Raw genomic sequence first — 17949 nt, 5'->3', positions numbered from 1 at the left:
GGGGCGCTAGACCAAGTGTCTCCAGAGCAGTAGAGTTGCCGAGAGGCGGGGTAGAGTGCCCCCCACACCATAGAGTCCTGCACCCTGTGGATAGCACGTACCAGCGTGTCGTGGCGCTCTCCCCAAGATGGCGGCGGCCGGCGCGGCCCTGGAGGAGGCCAGCCTGCTGGCCTGGCTGTTCCGCGGGGCGCCGGGGCCGGCGCCAGGGCCGGAGCTGGCCGGGTACCTGGCGGAGCTGGCGGGGCTGGGGCTGGAGGCGCTGGGCCGCGAGCCGGGCCGCCTGGCCGAGGAGCGGGCGCTGGCCGCCGCCCAGACGCGGCACTTGGCCTTCGCCCACTACAAGATCTTCATCCGCTCGGCCGAGTGCACCAGCGAGACGGGCCGCGGCTTCGGGGGCATCGAGCGCGGCTTGGCCCGGCTCCTGGGGCGGCTGCCCGGCTTCCAGGAGACCTGCAGGTGGGCCCGGGGGGGGCCCTGGCCCGGGGCCTTTGGGGGGGCGGGGCCCTGGCCCGGGGCCTTTGGGGAGGGGGCAGGGCCTGGTGGAGGTTTGCGCGGGGGCTGAGTTCTCCTTCCCTCCGGCAGGAGCTTCTTGCGGGACGCCGAGGAAATCGCCTCCAGCCGCCGCATGAACAGCCTGACCCTGAACCGGCACACGGAGATCTTGGAGATCCTGGAGATCCCGCAGCTGATGGACACCTGCGTCCGCAACGGCTACTATGAGGAGGCCCTGGAGCTCGCTGCCTACGTGCGCCGGCTGGAGAGGAAACACTCCTCCATCCCCGTCGTCCAGGTTTGTCCCAATAGTGCTGCCCATGCTGGGGGTCTGCAGCCCCTGGGCATGGGATGAGCTCCTTGGATGGTGGCTGGCATGGGTCGACTCACCTCCACGCAGCGGGTGGGGTCTTGCTCTGAGAGGAGTGTGGTTTGGGGGTGACGTTTGGAGTTCAGGTTTGGGGCATGAAACTTGAGGCCGTGGTGGACTGTCTCATAGCTGAGGTCTCTCTCTCCCTGCCTCTAGGGCATTGTGGACGAAGTGCATCAGTCTTCACAGCTGATGCTGAATCACTTGATCCAGCAACTGCGCACTAATATCCAGCTGCCTGCTTGCCTGCGTGTCATTGGCTACTTGCGGCGCATGGATGTCTTCACAGAGGCCGAACTGCGCATCAAGTTTCTGCAGGCCCGGGACGCCTGGCTCCACTCCATCCAGGCCTCCATCCCTGATGACGACCCCTACTTCCACATCACCAAGACCATCGAGGCCTGCCGCGTCCATCTCTTTGACATCATCACACAGTATCGCGCCATCTTCTCGGACGAGGAGCCGTTGCTGCCTCCTGGCGAGCATGTGGTCAACGAGAGTGCCATCTTCCATGGCTGGGTGCTGCAGAAGGTTTCACAATTCCTGCAGGTTCTGGACAATGACCTCCAGCGGGGGGTGGGCAGCCGCTTGGACTCACTGTTGGGTCAGTGCATGTACTTTGGCCTGTCCTTCAGCAGGGTGGGAGCTGATTTCCGGGGCCAGCTGGCCCCAGTGTTCCAGCAAGTTGCATTTGGCACTTTCAGGAAGGCGATTCAGGAAGCAGTGGACAAATTCCAAGATGAGATGAACTCCTACACGCTGATCTCTGCTCCTGCTGTCCTAGGCAGCACCATCCCTGTGACAGTGCCAGCCACCCAGCCAGGAACCCTGCAGCCTCCCATGGTGCTGCTGGACTTCCCACCTCTTGCCTGCTTCCTGAACAACATTCTGGTTGCCTTCAATGACCTGCGTCTCTGCTGCCCTGTGGCTCTTGCCCAGGATGTAACGACTTCCCTGGAGGCTGCCCTTGGCAAGGTGAGGCAGGCACCTGACAGGGCATGGCTGTTTCTTTCTATTTCAGCTTCTTGTACTGGGTTGTCAGAATGCTGAGGATAGATCTTGCACCCACTTCCTGTTGGCTGAATGAGCCCCTTTCCCCTCCCCTGCATTTCCCCTACAATTGGGCAACTGAATCAGACTCGGGATCCAGCATCAGAAGATGAATTGTGTAGGGCAAGGTGGTGGGTCAGTGGCTGCTCTCCAGGGCCAGTCCCATCACTCTGAGCAGCTTGGGGAATGTTTGATGCAGCTGCCCAGGGTGGAGGTTGCGGGATGAGGAACTGAAGGTGCTTACGCGCTCACTCTCTCTCTCTCCTTCCTGCAGGTGACTAAAACAATCCTGGCTTTTCACCGGGCAGAGGAGGCAGCTTTCAGCAGCCGGGAGCAGGAGCTTTTTGCTCAGTTCTGTACAGTGTTCCTGGAAGATCTGCTCCCCTACCTTAACCGTTGCCTCCACGTCCTCTTTCCCCCCGCCCAGATAGCACAGACCCTGGGTAAGAATTCCTTCTTCCCTCAGCAGAGAAGTATGAGGGAAGTGCCTGCTCTCATGCAGAGCCAGGGCATATCTGCTGAGCAAGGTGGGTCCCAGAGACCCTTGTCTTTGACCCCTTTACTGCCCTGCTCTGGTTCCCATGGGACATCCATTGGCGGGAGTGCTCAGAGCTCCCCCAGTGAAGTCCAACAGTCTACAAGGATCCCTGCCTGAGCTGTGTGATGTCGTCACTGTCCCCATGTCCCTTTCCAGGTGGGCTCTGGGTGAGTTAACTCTCTGCTCTCTTGGCCAGGTGTTCCTCCCACGCAGCTGCACAAGTACGGCAGCCTTGGCTGTGTGGACGTGAATGTGATCAAGGAGCCACTCGCCTTCATCCTGCCAAAGAGAGAGGCCATGTTCACTCCAGACGAGAAGGAACTGGCCCAGGAGAGCCCAGCACCTGCACCAGAAATTCCAGGGCCAGAGCAGGGAGTAGAACCCAGTGCGCAGCTGCCTCCGGTGGCTGGAGAGGAGAGCAGTGTGAACGCAATGGCTGTTCTGCAGCCTGATGTCCCAGTAGCCACAACCTAACAGAGGGAGGGGATTGCCCCAGCTTGCCCGCCGTGCTGCGTGCATATACTGAGTGAGTCTGGCCTCTGCAGAAGCCTGTGGGGGTCTCGCACATAGCAGCGCTGGTATTGAACAATGGCACTGAGTGTGGGGATGTGGATGGAGATGAGCAGGAGCATTGGCTGCGTCTGCTGATGGGAACTGTACAGAGCATTACAGGCTGCATCATCTGTAACTACTTCCTTGGCTTCTCTGTACCCATCAAGTGTGGGCAAGGGCCCTTGCAGGTCTCCTGGTCCTGGGGGAAGGAGGCTGGGCACAGGCCCGGGCTCCCGACAACCTGTAGTATAAAGAGAGTGAATGCTTTCGGACTTGGAAAGCAGGTTCAATGAAGTACATACCTCTGAAAAAGGCTGTTCATTGTATAAATAAAGCTCATTCATGTATTCTGTGCTGTACCTGCTACCCCCCCAGCCCTGGCTGCAAGCAGCTGCTATGGGCATACGGTGCAGGGAGGGTCTGTCATATCCCTCCCCAGCCTGACAAGGACTCAGCTCTTGAAGATATTCACAGATACGGAGCTGCTGCTATTATCCCCTCTGAGCTTTGGGCTCAAACCTCTGGTAGCTCAAGAGGCAACCGCCAGAGAGAAAAATCCGTGTGTTTTTCATAAAGAACTCTGCAGTTTGCACTGCGAGGGAGGAGGTGGCGTGGTGGACAGGCCCATCTCAGGCCATGGCTGAGGAGGGTAGGAGCTGGTGCTGGCCCTGGCAAGGCTCTCAGGTGCCCTTGGTTTTTTTTTTTCTCGTGTGTAAATGAAGAGCTGGTTTTCTGGAACCTTCAGCTTGGGCCTTAGTCCAGCACTTCGCACAGGGTGAGGATCCCTACAACACCTAACATTCAAAACCTAGCTGGGATGGCTTGTGCCCCCCCCTTCTATGTGGGGGTGGGTTCAAGCAGAGGGTGGTGGAGGGCTGCTAGCTGAGGGCTTAGAGCAGGGCCAGGGGGTTGTAGGCAATTGGAGTGGGAGAAGCATGGATATGTGTCCTTGGGCATGCCTCTTCCCTGCCTCCTGTGGTTTTCCTGTGTACCGAGGGGCCCATGATGCCCTCCTGTGGAAAGTGTAGTGCCATGGGCAAAGTGAGGTGGAGAAAGGCCACCCAGCAGCCTCTGGTCAATGTAGCAGATCTATCCCCAACCTTCCGTCATGACACCCCACTCCCCACACTGGGGCTCCTTCCTGGGGGGCAGGGCTGGCAGATAGACCTAGTGACAGGGACAGGCCCATCACCGCAGGGACCTGGATGGATCGTGCTGCCCCCAGAGACCAGGGGGTGGGGCTGCTCTTGCTCTCCACAGCGGGGGGCCCTGCAGTGCCCCTTGCCTGCCGCAGTGCCTCAAGCTGGGGAACCCTCCCCCCGGAGTGCTTGCAACCCCCCTGCAAACCCCTCTAATCCCCCTCCCCCCCTTGGCTTGGAGCCGGTGACCCCGCCCTCTGCCGCCAGGGGCCGCGCTCTCCCCGTGCCTTAGGAGACTACAACTCCCGGCATGCTCCGCTACTTCCGGTTGGGACTGGCGGCTCAGTCGCACGTGAGCGCGCGTGCCCGGTCCCGGTCCCGGCATGGCGGCGTGCGGAGCTCGGCCGCCCCTCGCCCACGCGCTGAGCCGCTGGCGCCCGGCGCGGGCGCAGGTCCGAGGCCTCCAGGGCGCGCCGCCCAAGCCGCGCAACTACTTGGGGTTCCTGGGGCGCTCGCTGGTGGCGCCCCCGCAGCCGCCCTACGAGCGCGTGTGCCAGGCCGGGCACCCGGTGCTGCGCGGCGCCGCCGCCGCCGTGGATCCCGCGCTGCTCGCCGGCCCCGAGCTGCAGCGCCTGATCCACACGCTGGTGCGGGTGATGCGGCGGCTGCCGAGCCAGGGGCTGAGCGCGCCGCAGCTCGGGGTGCCCCTGCAGGTCTTCGTGGCGGAGCTCCCAGAGCGGCTGCACCGGGAGACCAGCCCGGGCCTGCGGGAGGCCAGGCAGATGGCCCCGTTCCCGCTCAAAGTGTTCGTGAACCCGGCCATGCGGGTGCTGGACTCGCGCCTGGTCTCCTTCCCCGAGGGCTGCGCGAGCGTCGCGGGCTTTGCCGCCTCGGTGCCCCGGTACCAGGCGGTGGAGGTGTCAGGTAGGGCTGGGGCAGCCCCGGGGCTTAGCCCATGGACCACATCGTGCTAGAGCGAGCCTGTCTCTGGGCCCCAGCCCTCCTCAGCGGCTTCCGCTGCTCCCAGCCCCCCTCGGCTTTCCCCCCATCACCTGCCCCAGTCACCAATGCCCACCATCCCTGTGGCAACAACGCGTATTTCTGGGAAGCATGTAGGTTCAGCCCCCTGGGACCAGCCCCCCGTCCATAGCCAGGCTGCAGCGTGCTGGCCTCGTTCGGTGCCGGGATCGGCATTCTGGCACGTCCAGTGCATCCCCCTTAGTCTGGCAGGAGCCCCGTGGCTCTGAACCACAGAGCCGGGGACAGACTGAGGGCTTCAATTGTGATCAGCTGTGCAAGTGGCAGGAATTCATGCCGGCATGGGGGAGACCCCGGTTCTGCAGTGCTGGCGGAGAGTGGGGGCAATGGCCCTGCCTGCTTCATCCCACACTGCCCCTAGGCAGGGCCCAAACCCCTCCCCGTCTGCATGCTGCTGCATGAGCCCTGCCCGGAGGGGGCTCTACATGCTGTGCCTAGCCAGAGGGGGGATTGGAAGCGTGGTGCTCAGCTTCTCACCTGGGCCATGTTTGCTTCTGCAGGCCTGAATGAGGCAGGAGATCCCGTTTCCTGGCAGGCAAGCGGGTGGGCGGCCCGCATCCTCCAGCATGAGATGGACCACCTGCAGGGCATCCTGTACATCGACAAAATGGAGAGCCAGACCTTTGTGAACACGCGCTGGACGGAGGTGACCGAGTGAGCCCCTCACGTGCTGCATCACGGGCGGCTGAAGTGACCGGCTTGGGTTGTAATGGGGTGTGTCTTCCACTCTGACTGAGGGCACGATGGCTGCGCTGGGAGCTCTCCTACCGCCAGCAAGGAAAATAAACGTGTTGCACAGCTCAGCTGCAGTCTGAGAGTTCTGAGGTCCTGTGGCTGGGGGGGCGCAACCCTCCCTTTCCCTCGGAGGCTATGGCGAGCACCTCCCCCCTGGGAGCCGGCGCAGGCAGACTGGTGCATCTCCTGTGCTTGCCAAGCAGCCCCTGCCTCGGGCTGTCCCCTGGCTGCACAGGGGAGTCCTGCCACGCTGGTTCGGTTTTGCCCAGCACTTGGAGAAGTAGTTTTATGATGTGCACCCCCAGGGACCAAGCTGAGATTAACTTGTCTTCCCTTCTGTCACTGCACCATGTGAAGCTCAGGCCTTAGGGGGAAAGGCCAGTGGATATAGCCCTCCCGCCTGTCAGCAGGAATACTGTCGCTAGCAAGTACCACCCCAGTGCTGGTGCTGGCGCCCGCAGCTGGCTACTACCCACCGTGCCAGGCCTCGGGAAGGAACACACTTGCTGAGCCACAGGCCAGGGAGATTCATCAGCTTTATTATGGCAAATACAGAGAAAGTCTTTCACAATTCCAGCCTGGGTTCCTTTCCACCCCACGTTCTTCACCTCCCCTGGCAGCCTGCTAGTGCCACCCACTGTCCCCTGCAAGCCAGACTTCCTGCTCATGGGCTGTGGCTGCCTAGGTTCCCTCTAGGGCACCAGAGCCAATCTACAAGAGAAGCCAGACACAGGGGCAGCTCCCCTACGAGCAGCAGACTCTTCCTGGCGGACCCGAGCAAGGAGCTGTCTACCTGGGCAGGGGCTCTCCGACTGCAAGGCCTTCTAGCAGGAGTTCTCTTCCCCACTGAGAAGCCAGGCAGCAATTGAATGAAACACGCGTGCTGAGAACAGACCATCTTAGTGCAGAGCAGAGCAAAAAGTGGAGCTCTTCCCAAGAGCCACCGCTGCTGCGGAGATTTCATTACAGACGCTGCCCAAATTGAAAACAGCCCCCGGCGCACTGAGCTCCCACGTAAATCCAGCCCTCAGGAGGGAGCCGTTTCCCTAAGGAGCCCAGTGGGCAGCGTGGATGGGTTGGGAATTAAATTCACCTAAAAGGGCAATGTGAGACTGTGGTCACGGAGCTAAAAGGAAAACATTCAGGTTACAAGTAGCCTACGGGCAAATCCAGCCGTGACAGCCCCACCGCTCGCTGTTCAGCAGCTCTACATTGGGCGCTTTCCCTGCCCAATCTGCAACCCCCCCGTACACAGCTGGGCCAGCCGATCCACCTCCCACAGCAGCCTGCCTGGCTGGGGCCTGAGCAGAGCCCCCCAGCTCTGATACTGCAACCCCCCCAACTAGGCAGCAGTAGGTGTGTGTGTGTGTGTGTGTGGGGTGTTAGTTAAGCATTGGAAGCCTCAGGCCGATGCAGTGGCCTTGCGCCAGGCACGTCACCCACCTCCAGGCTGGCTACAAGCCTCCAAGAGGGGTTGACAGTAAAACTGGCCGGGGGGGGGGGGAGGGGGAGAGGGGGTAAGGAATAGCAATTGCTGCTTTTCTCCCCCCCATCGGCACCTCAGGCTCTAGGACAGTGATTCTCAAACTAGTGTACTGGTGACCCCTTTCACACAGCAACTCTGAGTATGACACCCCCCTCCCCTTATAAATTAAAACACTTTTTTTATATTTAACACCATTATAAATGCTGGAGGCAAAGCGGGGTTTGGGGTGGAGGCTGACAGCTCACCACCACCCCCACGTAATAACCTCCCGCCCCCCACTTTGAGAACCCCTGCACTAGGAGTCTCATTCCCCCAGCCCTGCATCGTCCCCGTTTTACACAGCGCCAGCGCTGTCTAGCACTCAGGAGTTCCGGTTCCCAGTCCTGTGCTCTGACCACTCCTCACTCAGCCCCCCGAGCCTGGGCCCAGCTTCCCGCAGACGGGGTTACCCCGGCAGACGCTCCTGGCCCCCCTGGAAGCACAGACCGGGAGGGGCAGGGAGTCTCACGCTCCAAGGAGCTGGCTGCAGATCTGAGCACGTTGTGAGGACACAAGCTTTTGTGCTCCAGCCAACTGATCTGGCAGGCCCCAGGGCCGGGAAGGGGGCGCGCTGGGATCCTGCCCACAAACAGCACAGAGAGACCTGCCCCCCTGAGCTCTGGAGCACAACGACCACCATTACTGCCAGCACTGCTGGCTATTCCGCCGCTCGTCCTCGCAGGCCCACCCAGCGAGTGCAGATGGGGAGCTCCTGTGAGGGAGCAGAGACGGCCAGGGGGGTTGCTATTGAGTTTGGCCCAACAGCAGCCAGGGCGTGGGGTTAGCTCCTTAGGCTAACGCCTGAACGAAGCTCTTCAGCTCCAGCGCTGGGGCTTGGCACTTGGCTACTCCTAGGAGACGAGAATGAGGCGCAGTAGGACAGGGAAGTACAGCAGCCAAGGGGCTGCAGATTGTCACTCCCCCTTTGGAGGACGTAGCCCTCAGATCTCCCCCTCCTCTTGACCGTTATTCAGCCGCTCTCGCCCCACGTCCACACCTTCAGTTCTTATGGGGATCCTCTACTGCCAGCACGGAGGGAGGGGGAAGCTGAGTAGGCTGGAGCTCTGCGGCAGGGCCTGGGACCCCAGCTTGCAGCAGGAACGAAGCCTTAGCATACCGTGATCCGGGAATTGATGGGACGGGGGGTTGCAGCGCGCGGGAAAGCAGAGACAGGCTCACGGAGGGGATGTGCGGCAGGCTGGAGAAGTCCCACAGCTATGGAAAAGCAGCCAGCCGGGGAGGGCTCCCTGCGTCAGCAGCACTGCTGACCGTGGCTGGCCAAGCGGACACACCACTGCTCTGCCCTGCTACAGCAGGGAGCAGAGCCTAGCTGGAGACAAGGCAGCCTTCTGACCACCCACGTGCTGCAGAGCCCGACCCTAGCCGTGCCTCCAGAGCCACTTCCTGCTCGCAGTGCCACGGGACAGGCTGGCGTCTCACAGCACAGCTCCAGCGTGGGGAGCCAGACATGCAGAGCCTGGCACATGGGGCCTAGCCCAGACGAGGGTTACCCCCTGCCGGCTGGTCCCGCGCAATCAGGGCAGCACTGTGTGGGCTCAGCCACCCCAGGAAAGTCCCGTTTCGGCGGGCGAAGCTTTTGGATCGTTTTTATTTGTATATAAACAAGACAAAACAAGCAGCATTAATTTAAAAAAATTAAAAAAAAAAAAAAAAAGGCGGGCAGGGGTGTCAGGGCCCCTGGGGGAGGCAGGGCAGGCCCCTGGGCTGTGCTCAGCCCCTTCCACAGGCCTGCCAGGGGCCGTGCTGCTGTGTAACTCCCAGCTGGGGGCCCACAGACAGGTGGGTTTAGTAGGGAGCTGAACATTAGCGCCCACTTGGCACCGTCCGCCTGCCAGCACTAGGGCTTTGCAAGCATACATGCTGCCACTGCCAGCCCCGCCCTGCCACCCCCGCCCGCCCCAGGGCAGAAGCTTTTAACCTTCCTGTCCAAAGTCGTCTGTGAATTTCTTCACCTTCAGGAGGTCCTCTGCATTCACGGTGGGGCGGGTGGTGGCCAGCGAGCGCAGCATATCTGACTGCAAACAAGGGGAGAGGGCAGCTGAGACCAAAGTGCAACATCAGAGTCTGCGTTGCTTTTACCTTGATGCCCTCGGAAATCCTACCCAAGTTTCTGGTTGCGGGGGAGAATCCCAGGTCTAAATACCCCAGCCCTAGCAAAGGCAGTGTAGCTAGTTCCTCTCTGTCCTGAACGACAGGCATCTCCCTACAGGGTCCCCCAGGACCTGGCCTGGGAGCCGGGACTCAGGTTTGACGCTGCTCCCGGTCACTGGTGTGACCTCCAGCTCCGTGCATTCTCCAGTCTGTCCCCTGGAATGGCCATGCTTACTGACCTCCCTGGGTGCTCGGGGAGGGCTAGGAGCCCAGGGGCCATAGGTGGAGAAGGACGCTTTCCTCTTCCAGCGGGCATAAATCCCGAGGCGCCCATGTCTGCTCTGTGGGTTCCCCTGCCCTCCCACCTCCAGCACATGACACTGCTGCCCTGGCCACTCCACTGTCCCAGCTCTCAGCACAATAGAACGGTCAGGGAGAAAGGCCTGGAGCTCTTGCACTCAGAGCTGTGAGCCAAGCATTCCAGATGGGACAGTTGCAGGCAGAAGGAACAAGCAATCGCTCAGGGATGCCCCGACCCTTTCAGCTACACGGGTTAACTCTGAAGTCTAATGATCACACGGTAAATCTTTTACGCTGATCATTTCACCAGGAACATCCAGCTACTCTGGGACAGTGGCTTTGACTGGGATAGCACCTCTTCCCCCAGCCCCAGTGGGAGGGCAGAGTGAGGCTGTCTGCACCAGCTGGGGCTCTGCTGGCATCAGGGGTGTTGCACACTGACTTGTGTCACTGGCCAAGTGACAGTCGCTCACCCTCCGGCCCAGCGTGTCTGTCCCTAACGAACTACTTACCATGCAGATCACTGGCTCCAGCAGCTTCTCACTAGGCACCTCCATCCAAGTCATCTCAATGGCTTCGGGGTCCCCCGGCGAGCATGGGGTCAGGAGGTCATCTATGGTTACGCTGGGATTGGTTCGAGACGGGCCTCGCACCTGCCACATGCCAGAGAGGAAGTGCACTGAGAGGGCAGATGCCAGGGCTGGCTCCCCAACTGCCCACGGGGGCCCCTCTGACATGGGCCCTCTGGGGCTGGCCTGGGGGACTCAGGAAGGATCTCACCAGGAGGGGCAAGGACACACTCGGGTGGCCATGGAGCCCCCCTCCCTTGCAGGCCAGCGGCCCCAGACTCAGGAGCCGCAGCCCTTGGGGAGCAGCAGGTCCCGCACGCCTGCTCTCACCTTCTTGAAGTGTGTGGCCGACTGCACTTTGCGGACGGGCTGCATGAGGGCGTCGCGCACGATGACGCTGATGTCGGCCCCCGAGTAGCCGTCCGTCTTCCTGGCCAGCTCGTGGATGTTGGCCTCTGTCAGGATGCGTGGTGTGTTCCCCAGGTGCAGCCTGAACATCTGGGCTCGGGCCGCCTCCTCCGGCAAGGGGATGTAGATGCGCTTCTCGAACCTAGGCACCGACAGTGGGCAGAGCGGGTGAGCAGCGAGCTGTGCAGATCACTGCAGCACTGACAGGTTCCAGCAAGAGCTGAAGGCTGGGGGAGGGAGGGAGGGAGGGAGGTGCTGGGCTGTTGGGTGGGGCTGGGGACAGACCTAAGCCTGCCCTGGGGCAGACGACTCTGTTCTCTGGGCCACTCCCAAAGAGGGGGGGGGGCAGTGGCTCCTGGCCAGGCAGAGGAGAGCAGCTCTGGCTGCTGGTTTCCAATAGCTCCCACTTACCTTCTCCTAATGGCCGAGTCTAAGACCCAGGGGATATTTGTGGCACCGAGGACCAGGGTCCCGTCGTTGTTATTACCAACACCTACCGGGAAGAAGAAACAGCGATCAAGGAGCAGGCAGGGCTGACTCCTCGGAGGGGCCCGGAAGAGCGCCGCGGCTCAAGGGTGACAGGGCCGGATTAACCTTCTGTGGGCCCCAGAGCCTGGACCGTGGCCCCACCCCCACGCTCTGCCCTGTCCCCTGAGGCCCCACCCAGCACTCCCACAGGGCGGGGGGGGCAGAGGACTACAGATGGGGCCACAGGAGGAAGAGGCGGGGTGGGGGTGGGGCTATGGGAGAGAACGGGCACCATTGTAAACCCAGTACTGGCTAGTCACCAGCTGCCAATCCAAGACAGGCCCTTCGCCCAAGTACCCCAAGCACCCTTCGAGGCTGCCCCTGGCAAAGGGAACGCGCAGGCTGAGGACTAGAGCAGCTCCTCATTCTTCACTTCTCATTTCCACCCGCCCGCTCCAGGGCTGATTCGGCACCATCTGAACCAGCTGGGGGAGAGGTGAGCTCTGGGGGGCCGGAGCGCACTACCCACCCACCCTGCATCTGCACCAGGAACTCCGTCTTGATCCTGCGGCCAGCCTCGCTCTCGTTCTCATTCCGGGAGCCGCACAAAGAGTCCACCTCGTCGATGAAGATGATGGAGGGTTTGTGCTGCCTTGCCAGCTCGAAGAGATTCTTCACCAGCCTGGGGCAGAAAGACACGGGGTCAGCGCTAACGGCCAGGTAGCCTCCCCTCCAGTCCTGACCCTGCAACCCACACACGCCCTGAGTGGGGGAGCTAGGACCAGCACCCTCGGGCTGCAGGCAGGGAGCTCCCCCGCTGACACTGCTTAGCTTGTTCTCATTTACCCCACTTTCCTCGGCAGACCCGCTAGTGCCACAGTGCACTCTCCTCTGCCCCGGTACTGAGCAGTGCAGTCCAGCCGCTAACTTACTTCTCGCTCTCTCCCAGCCACTTCGACATCAGGTCCGAGGACGACACGGAGAAGAACGTGGAGTTGTTGGCCTCGGTGGCCACAGCCTTGGCCAGGTACGACTTCCCCGTGCCAGGGGGCCCAAAGAGCAGAATCCCACGCCAGGGGGTGCGCTTACCTAAGAACATAAGAATGGCCGTACTCGATCAGACCAAAGGTCCATCCAGCCCAGTATCCTGTCTGCTGACAGTGGCCAATGCCAGGTGCCCCAGAGGGAGTGAATCTAACTCTAGGTAATGATCAAGTGATCTCTCTCCTGCCATCCATCTCCATCCTCTGACAAACAGAGGCTAGGGACACCATTCCTTACCCATCCTGGCTAATAGCCATTAATGGACTTAACCACCATGAATTTATCCAGTTCTCTTTTAAACACTGTTATAGTCCTAGCCTTCACAACCTCCTCAGGTAAGGAGTTCCACAAGTTGACTGTGCACTATGTGAAGAAGAACTTCCTTGTATTTGTTTTAAACCTGCTGTCTATTAATTTCATTTGGTGACCCCTAGTTCTTATATTATGGGAATAAGTAAATAACTTTTCCTTATTCACTTTCTCCACATCACTCATGATTTTATATACGTCTTATCATATCCCCCCTTAGTCTTTTCTTTTCCAAGCTGAAAAGTCCTAGTCTCTTTAATCTCTCCTCATATGGGACCCATTCCAAACCCCTAATCATTTTAGTTGCCCTTCTCTGAACCTTTTCTAATGCCAGTATATCTTTTTTTAGATGAGACCACATCTGGACACAGTATTCAAGATGTGGGTATACTATGGATTTATATAAGGGCAATAAGATATTCTCCGTCTTATTCTCTATCTCTTTTTGAGTGATTATTAACATCCTGTTTGCTTTTTTGACTGCCGCTGCACACTGAGTGGACGTCTTCAGAGAACTATCCACGATGACTCCAAGATCTTTTTCCTCATTAGTTGTAGCTAAATTAGCCCCCATCATATTGTATGTATAGTTGGGGTTATTTTTTCCAATGTGCATTACTTTACATTTATCCACATTCCATTTCATTTGCCATTTTGTTGCCCAATCACTTAGTTTTGTGAAATCTTTTTGAAGTTCTTCACAGTCTGCTTTGGTCTTAACTATCTTGAGCAGTTTAGTATAATCTTTTTACCCCTTTCTCCAGATCATTTATGAATAAGTTGAATAGAATTGATCCTAGGACAGACCCTTGGGGAACACCACTAGTTACCCCTCTCCATTCTGAGAATTTACCATTTATTCCTACCCTTTGTTCCCTGTCTTCTAACCAGTTCTCAATCCATGAAAGGATCTTCCCTTTTATCCCATGACAATTTACTTAAGAGCCTTTGGTGAGGTACCTTGTCAAAGGCTTTCTGGAACACAGCATGCACTGAGCAGGGGCAGAGCTGGCTTTGAACGGAGGGAACAGAGGTACCAGACTCTGGTCGGCCAGCCCCCTGCCCCAGTCCCCTGCAGCACTGCTCCTGCCGTGCTGTGGGGGACGGGCCAGTTCACATGCACTTTGCTGCTCAGGGCTCTGCTAGGGCTGTTGGCCAAGGAAGTTTCTGGGCTCTGCTCCGTACTCCAGATCCCAGGGCGTGGTCTCCGCCCGGCACCAGAACCAGTACCACGAGGGCCACAGTTCCGCTCAGAGGGAGCAGCAGCCAATCCACCCTGCCCCAGCCTCACCCCAGAGCTACCCGAGCAACCCTCACCTGTGAATAAGTGTGGGAATTTAATGGGTAAAATCACAGCCTCCTTCAGAGCCTCCTTGGCGCCCTCCAGGCCAGCCACATCGCTCCACCGCACATTGGGCTTCTCCATCACAATGGCACCTGCAAGAGGAAGGCAGTTCTCTCTAGCAGGACAGGAGACGACAGCACTCCTGCCTCGGGGCTCGCCCGAGCCTCCCGCCAGTCACTGCACCAGCTGCCAAACTCCACCCGCCTGGGCCAGGCTGTCATCACGCATGAGGGACGTCTCCTTTTCGCTAGGGCTCACGAGGAGTCTCCAGAACTGCCCAGCGGCCACAGAGTTAGAGAAGAGGCGGCCCCTCATTCCGCTCCAGGAGTGGCTCATAGTCCCACCGACCCCGCACCAAGCAGCATGCGCCAGCCACTTCCCAGGTCAGGAACTCCCCCAGCAGGCCTTGCAGGGCAATGCCGTGCTCCCAGCCCCCGCCTCTTACCCATCAGCTGCTCCTGCAGCTTCTTCTTCTCCGGATTCTCACCCTCGCTGTCACTGTCGCTCCTGTGAAGAGGACGCAGAGTCATGGGCAAGGCCTGCGAAGTCTCAGGTCCCGCTATCGGGAGGAAGTGAGGATCTGGCCTGGCTGCGCCAGAAGGGTCGAAGCCTCGCAGTGCTGGCTCTTGCCAGCCCCAACAGGAGACCCCAATGCTCACTCACAAACTATACAGTGCAGAGAGGGAGAAGTGCTGCTTTGACACCCACTGCCGGAGTCACCCCCAGGAGAAGAGGGGGCACCCAGGGCGTGCCCAGGGGCCTAGGGCTGGCCTCTCCCATGGTTACAGGCATGAGCATGCTTGGGGGTGCAATGGAGACTGCACACGTACCCCTTGCTATCATTTGGAGACTCTTTGACAGGCTTCTTGCTTTGTTTGTCTTTGTTGCGTAGATAATCCTTCAGCTTCTCCGCCCGATCCAGGTACTGCACGCACTTCGCCCGGATGCTCTCCTTCGCCTTGTCACTGTGAGCCTCATCTGTCAGGGCACCCGAGAGACAGTGAGCAGCTCTCCACGGGCATGGAGTGAGGAGAGCCCTACAGCACCCTCCCTTTTAGGACCAGCAATGGGGAGAAGAGCCCGCTCCGGAGCCATGAGACACCAACGTCTCCTTTCACCAGCTCCCACTGGGTGGGCAGCTGGAGAGAATCCCCCAGGAGAAGCTGCCCTTAGAGACGGACGCAGCACAAACCCACAGCCAGGGAAGCCCCACCGCCCTTTGGATAATCCCACAACTTCAGGGTTTCTGAGCCCAGCTCCACTGTTAGCTCATTCCCCAGAGAACGCCTGCACTTGTGGGAACCCTCAGCAGGCCATCTGGCTCTGCAACCGGTGCAGGCTGATCTGTTTGGGGATGTGCTCTTCTGGGCAGGCCTGACTCCCAGCAGGGTGAAATGGGAAGAAGGACCCTAAGAGGAACAGCGAGGGAAAGATCTTGCACAGGCTGGCCAGGCCAGCGATGCAGGAGAGACGAGCCAGACTCACATTTGATGGCATGTAGAAAGTACTCCACTGCGTGCTGGTACAGCCGCAGCGCCTCCTCATAGTTCTTGGCCTTATCCTCCTCAGTCGCTTTTGTTACCAGATCGATAGCTTTCTGCAAGGAGAGAACACAGCTCCCATGACACAGCTGCCCCGGCACACAGGAGGAGGAGAGATCGATGGACGAGTAGAGAGGTCACATTTCCCACAGAGGTAACGGGTTTTTGGACACCTCTGAGACGCAGCAGCTGCACCCAAAGGCTGCTGGCGCCTAGAGTCCTCTCCTCTTTCTCATACGAGCCTCGTGCTCACACACAGCAGACACAACTCACGAGCGGCTCTTTCGGGGCTGGACAAAGCCACCGATTCCAGAGAGCAAAATCCAAGCCCAGACCCCGTCGCCATTTGCCAGGGCGGGGCAGCACAAGCAGCAGCTCCTGTGCCCCTGGGACCTTGAACCCATGCCACCACCACCGAGCAAGGGAAGGAGAAACAGATGCCCCCGTGGGCCTTGCAGGGAAAGCCCTGTCTACACAGAGAAGTCGTTGCACCTGTTTAGTGAAAGCAGGACAGCTCCCGAATGTGGACAGTTACCCTGGGATAAATGTATTTGTACCGGTACAGCCAGTCTTGTCCGGGAAGGAGGAGACACTATGGTAACGGGCACCTTCACCCCACTAGAGGGGCTGTACTGGGACAAGGGTTTTGGTAGAAAAGGAAGAAAGAAACAGCCCAAGTGGCCCATGATACAAACCTGGGCGCAGACCTCCCAGTGCCCACAGGCAGAGAGCTGGGTCGGCACCAGGCCCCGCGGAGGGGCTGGGGCAGGGGCTGGGCACCCCTCGGGGGAGCTGAAGACACAGCCCCTGCTCCCTCGGGCGCGGCACTAACCCGCCCCCCAGGCTGCGGGGCCCGGCGCAGGCTACATGGGCGGCCCCGCCTCGAAACCCGCTGCAGGAGCGAGACCCGGAGCCAGGGCCCGGCAGGGCCAGCGCCACACGGGCCCTCCCCTGACACGGCCCGGGCCTAGGCCACGGCACCCAGGAGAGCCGGGGCAGTCCGCAGGCAAAGGCCGCCCCCCGCGGGCCCAGGCCCGGCCGGGGGCAGCTCCCCACGGCGCCGAGCGCTACGCAGGTGCCGGAGACGGAGCAGCAGCTCCAGGCCCTGCAGCAGCGTCCCCGGGGGCCCCGGTCCCGTCCCGCTGGCCTCGCCCGGGGACAGGACCCCGCGGCGGGCCCAGAGCCGGGGAACCCCCCGCTCCGGCCACACCTGGCCCCGGGGCAGCGCTCCGGCCTGGCCCGGGGAGGGGGCGGCCGGGGCCGGGCCGGGGCCTGCGCGTAGCCTGGCGGCCTCCCCGCAGCCTGAGGCCCGCAAAGCCCGGACTGGACCCGGCGCCGGGCGGGAGACGCTGGGGCCGGGCCGGGGCCGGGGGGAGACTCGGGGGGACGCCGGGGGCCGGGCCGGGGGGGACGCTGGGGCCGGGCCGGGCTCCCGCCGCCCGGTACCTGCAGGGTTGATGTTGTCATTTCATCGCCCGGTGCCGCCCGAGTCCCCGGGGCGCTGCGAGCGGCCTGGATCCGGATCCGGCTCCGGGCGGGGAGGCCCCGGCGCGGCGGGCAGGAGGCGGCGGCACCGAACCGGGACCCACCGGTCGCGCAGCGGCTACGCGGGGAGCGAGAACGGCGGGGCCCCCTGCAGGCCGCGCCGGGAACTGCAGCGACCGCCGGCCGGGGAGGGGAGGGGAGGAGACACCCCCATATCCTGCCCCCTCAAATAGACCCCCCCCGCCGCCGCTCCCCCCGCACGGAGACACCTGCGTACCCCCCCCCCCCACCCCCAGCGAGTAGGGGCCAGTCACGCTCTTCAGGGCTTTGTTTTATAGAGGTGCCTGTGACCCCCTCATCCTCGTCCACCAGCCCTGCATAGAGACCCCCCGCGATAGACACAGCCCCCCTTCCCCTACCGACTCCCCTTCTTAACTCTAACGGGCCCATTAGCTCCTCGACTCTGATCGCCTGCAGAACAGGGGCTATTCAAGTTCACACCCAGTTAGCCCTGTGCTGAGCCCAGGAACTTGCATCTGGCTAAAGCCTCCTCCAGAAAGTTGTCCAGGCTGGACCGGAGGAGGCTGGAGCTGGAGAATGCGCTACTGCCCGGGGGCATTTGTTCCAGGGGCTAGTCTCCCTCACAGCTCATACATTGAGGCTGGAGATGTGATTTGCATTCGGCTGGTTGGCTGGCTGCAGCCAGCGGGTTTGTTACAGCTTCCTCTGGTACCCTGCACGTGAGGAGACAGCATCCTCTCTGGAGAAACGTATCGGAGGGGTAGCCGTGTTAGTCTGGATCTGTAAAAAGCGACAGAGTCCTATGGCACCTTACCACAGGCCTCTGTCGCTTTCTGGAGAAGAGGTCTCAGCCACTGTTTTTCCTTGGCAGATCGCTGGTTGGGGTGGGGGTGAGAAAGGTTACCTGC

General features: G+C 60.6%; 2 protein-coding genes across 4 annotated transcripts; one reads left to right on the top strand and one right to left on the bottom strand.

The window, feature by feature from the left end:
• The first annotated feature begins 51 nt into the window (after positions 1–51).
• COG8 (component of oligomeric golgi complex 8) lies at positions 52–5975 on the top strand. Of its 2 annotated transcripts, XM_042852042.2 has the most exons (6): positions 52–456; positions 583–790; positions 1019–1837; positions 2187–2355; positions 2647–2835; positions 5680–5975. In XM_042852042.2, exons 1-6 carry the CDS (start codon positions 128–130, stop codon positions 5835–5837), a joined length of 1872 nt encoding a protein of 623 aa, XP_042707976.2. In that variant the 5' UTR covers positions 52–127; the 3' UTR covers positions 5838–5975. The 2 variants fall into 2 exon arrangements, with proteins under 2 accessions (XP_042707976.2, XP_008162405.2); XM_008164183.4 differs by lacking the exon at positions 5680–5975 and having other exon boundaries at positions 53–456; positions 2647–3349.
• A 3055-nt stretch (positions 5976–9030) lies between these two features.
• Positions 9031–17151, bottom strand: VPS4A (vacuolar protein sorting 4 homolog A). Of its 2 annotated transcripts, none has more exons than XM_005310580.5 (11): positions 16982–17151; positions 15480–15591; positions 14825–14972; positions 14440–14501; positions 13967–14086; positions 12229–12385; positions 11830–11978; positions 11240–11321; positions 10751–10970; positions 10364–10504; positions 9031–9475 (listed from the first exon to the last, which is right to left on the bottom strand). In XM_005310580.5, the coding sequence occupies exons 1-11, from the start codon at positions 17000–17002 to the stop codon at positions 9374–9376; spliced, it is 1314 nt and encodes a 437-aa protein (XP_005310637.2). In that variant the 5' UTR covers positions 17003–17151; the 3' UTR covers positions 9031–9373. The 2 variants fall into 2 exon arrangements, with proteins under 2 accessions (XP_005310637.2, XP_065423747.1); XM_065567675.1 differs by lacking the exon at positions 16982–17151 and adding an exon at positions 16231–16376.
• Between the last annotated feature and the right edge of the window lie 798 nt (positions 17152–17949).

This window comes from Chrysemys picta, chromosome 14 (genome assembly GCF_011386835.1).
Source record: "Chrysemys picta bellii isolate R12L10 chromosome 14, ASM1138683v2, whole genome shotgun sequence".
NCBI classification, from domain to species: Eukaryota; Metazoa; Chordata; order Testudines; family Emydidae; genus Chrysemys; species Chrysemys picta.
This window is presented reverse-complemented; position numbering and strand designations above follow the sequence as displayed.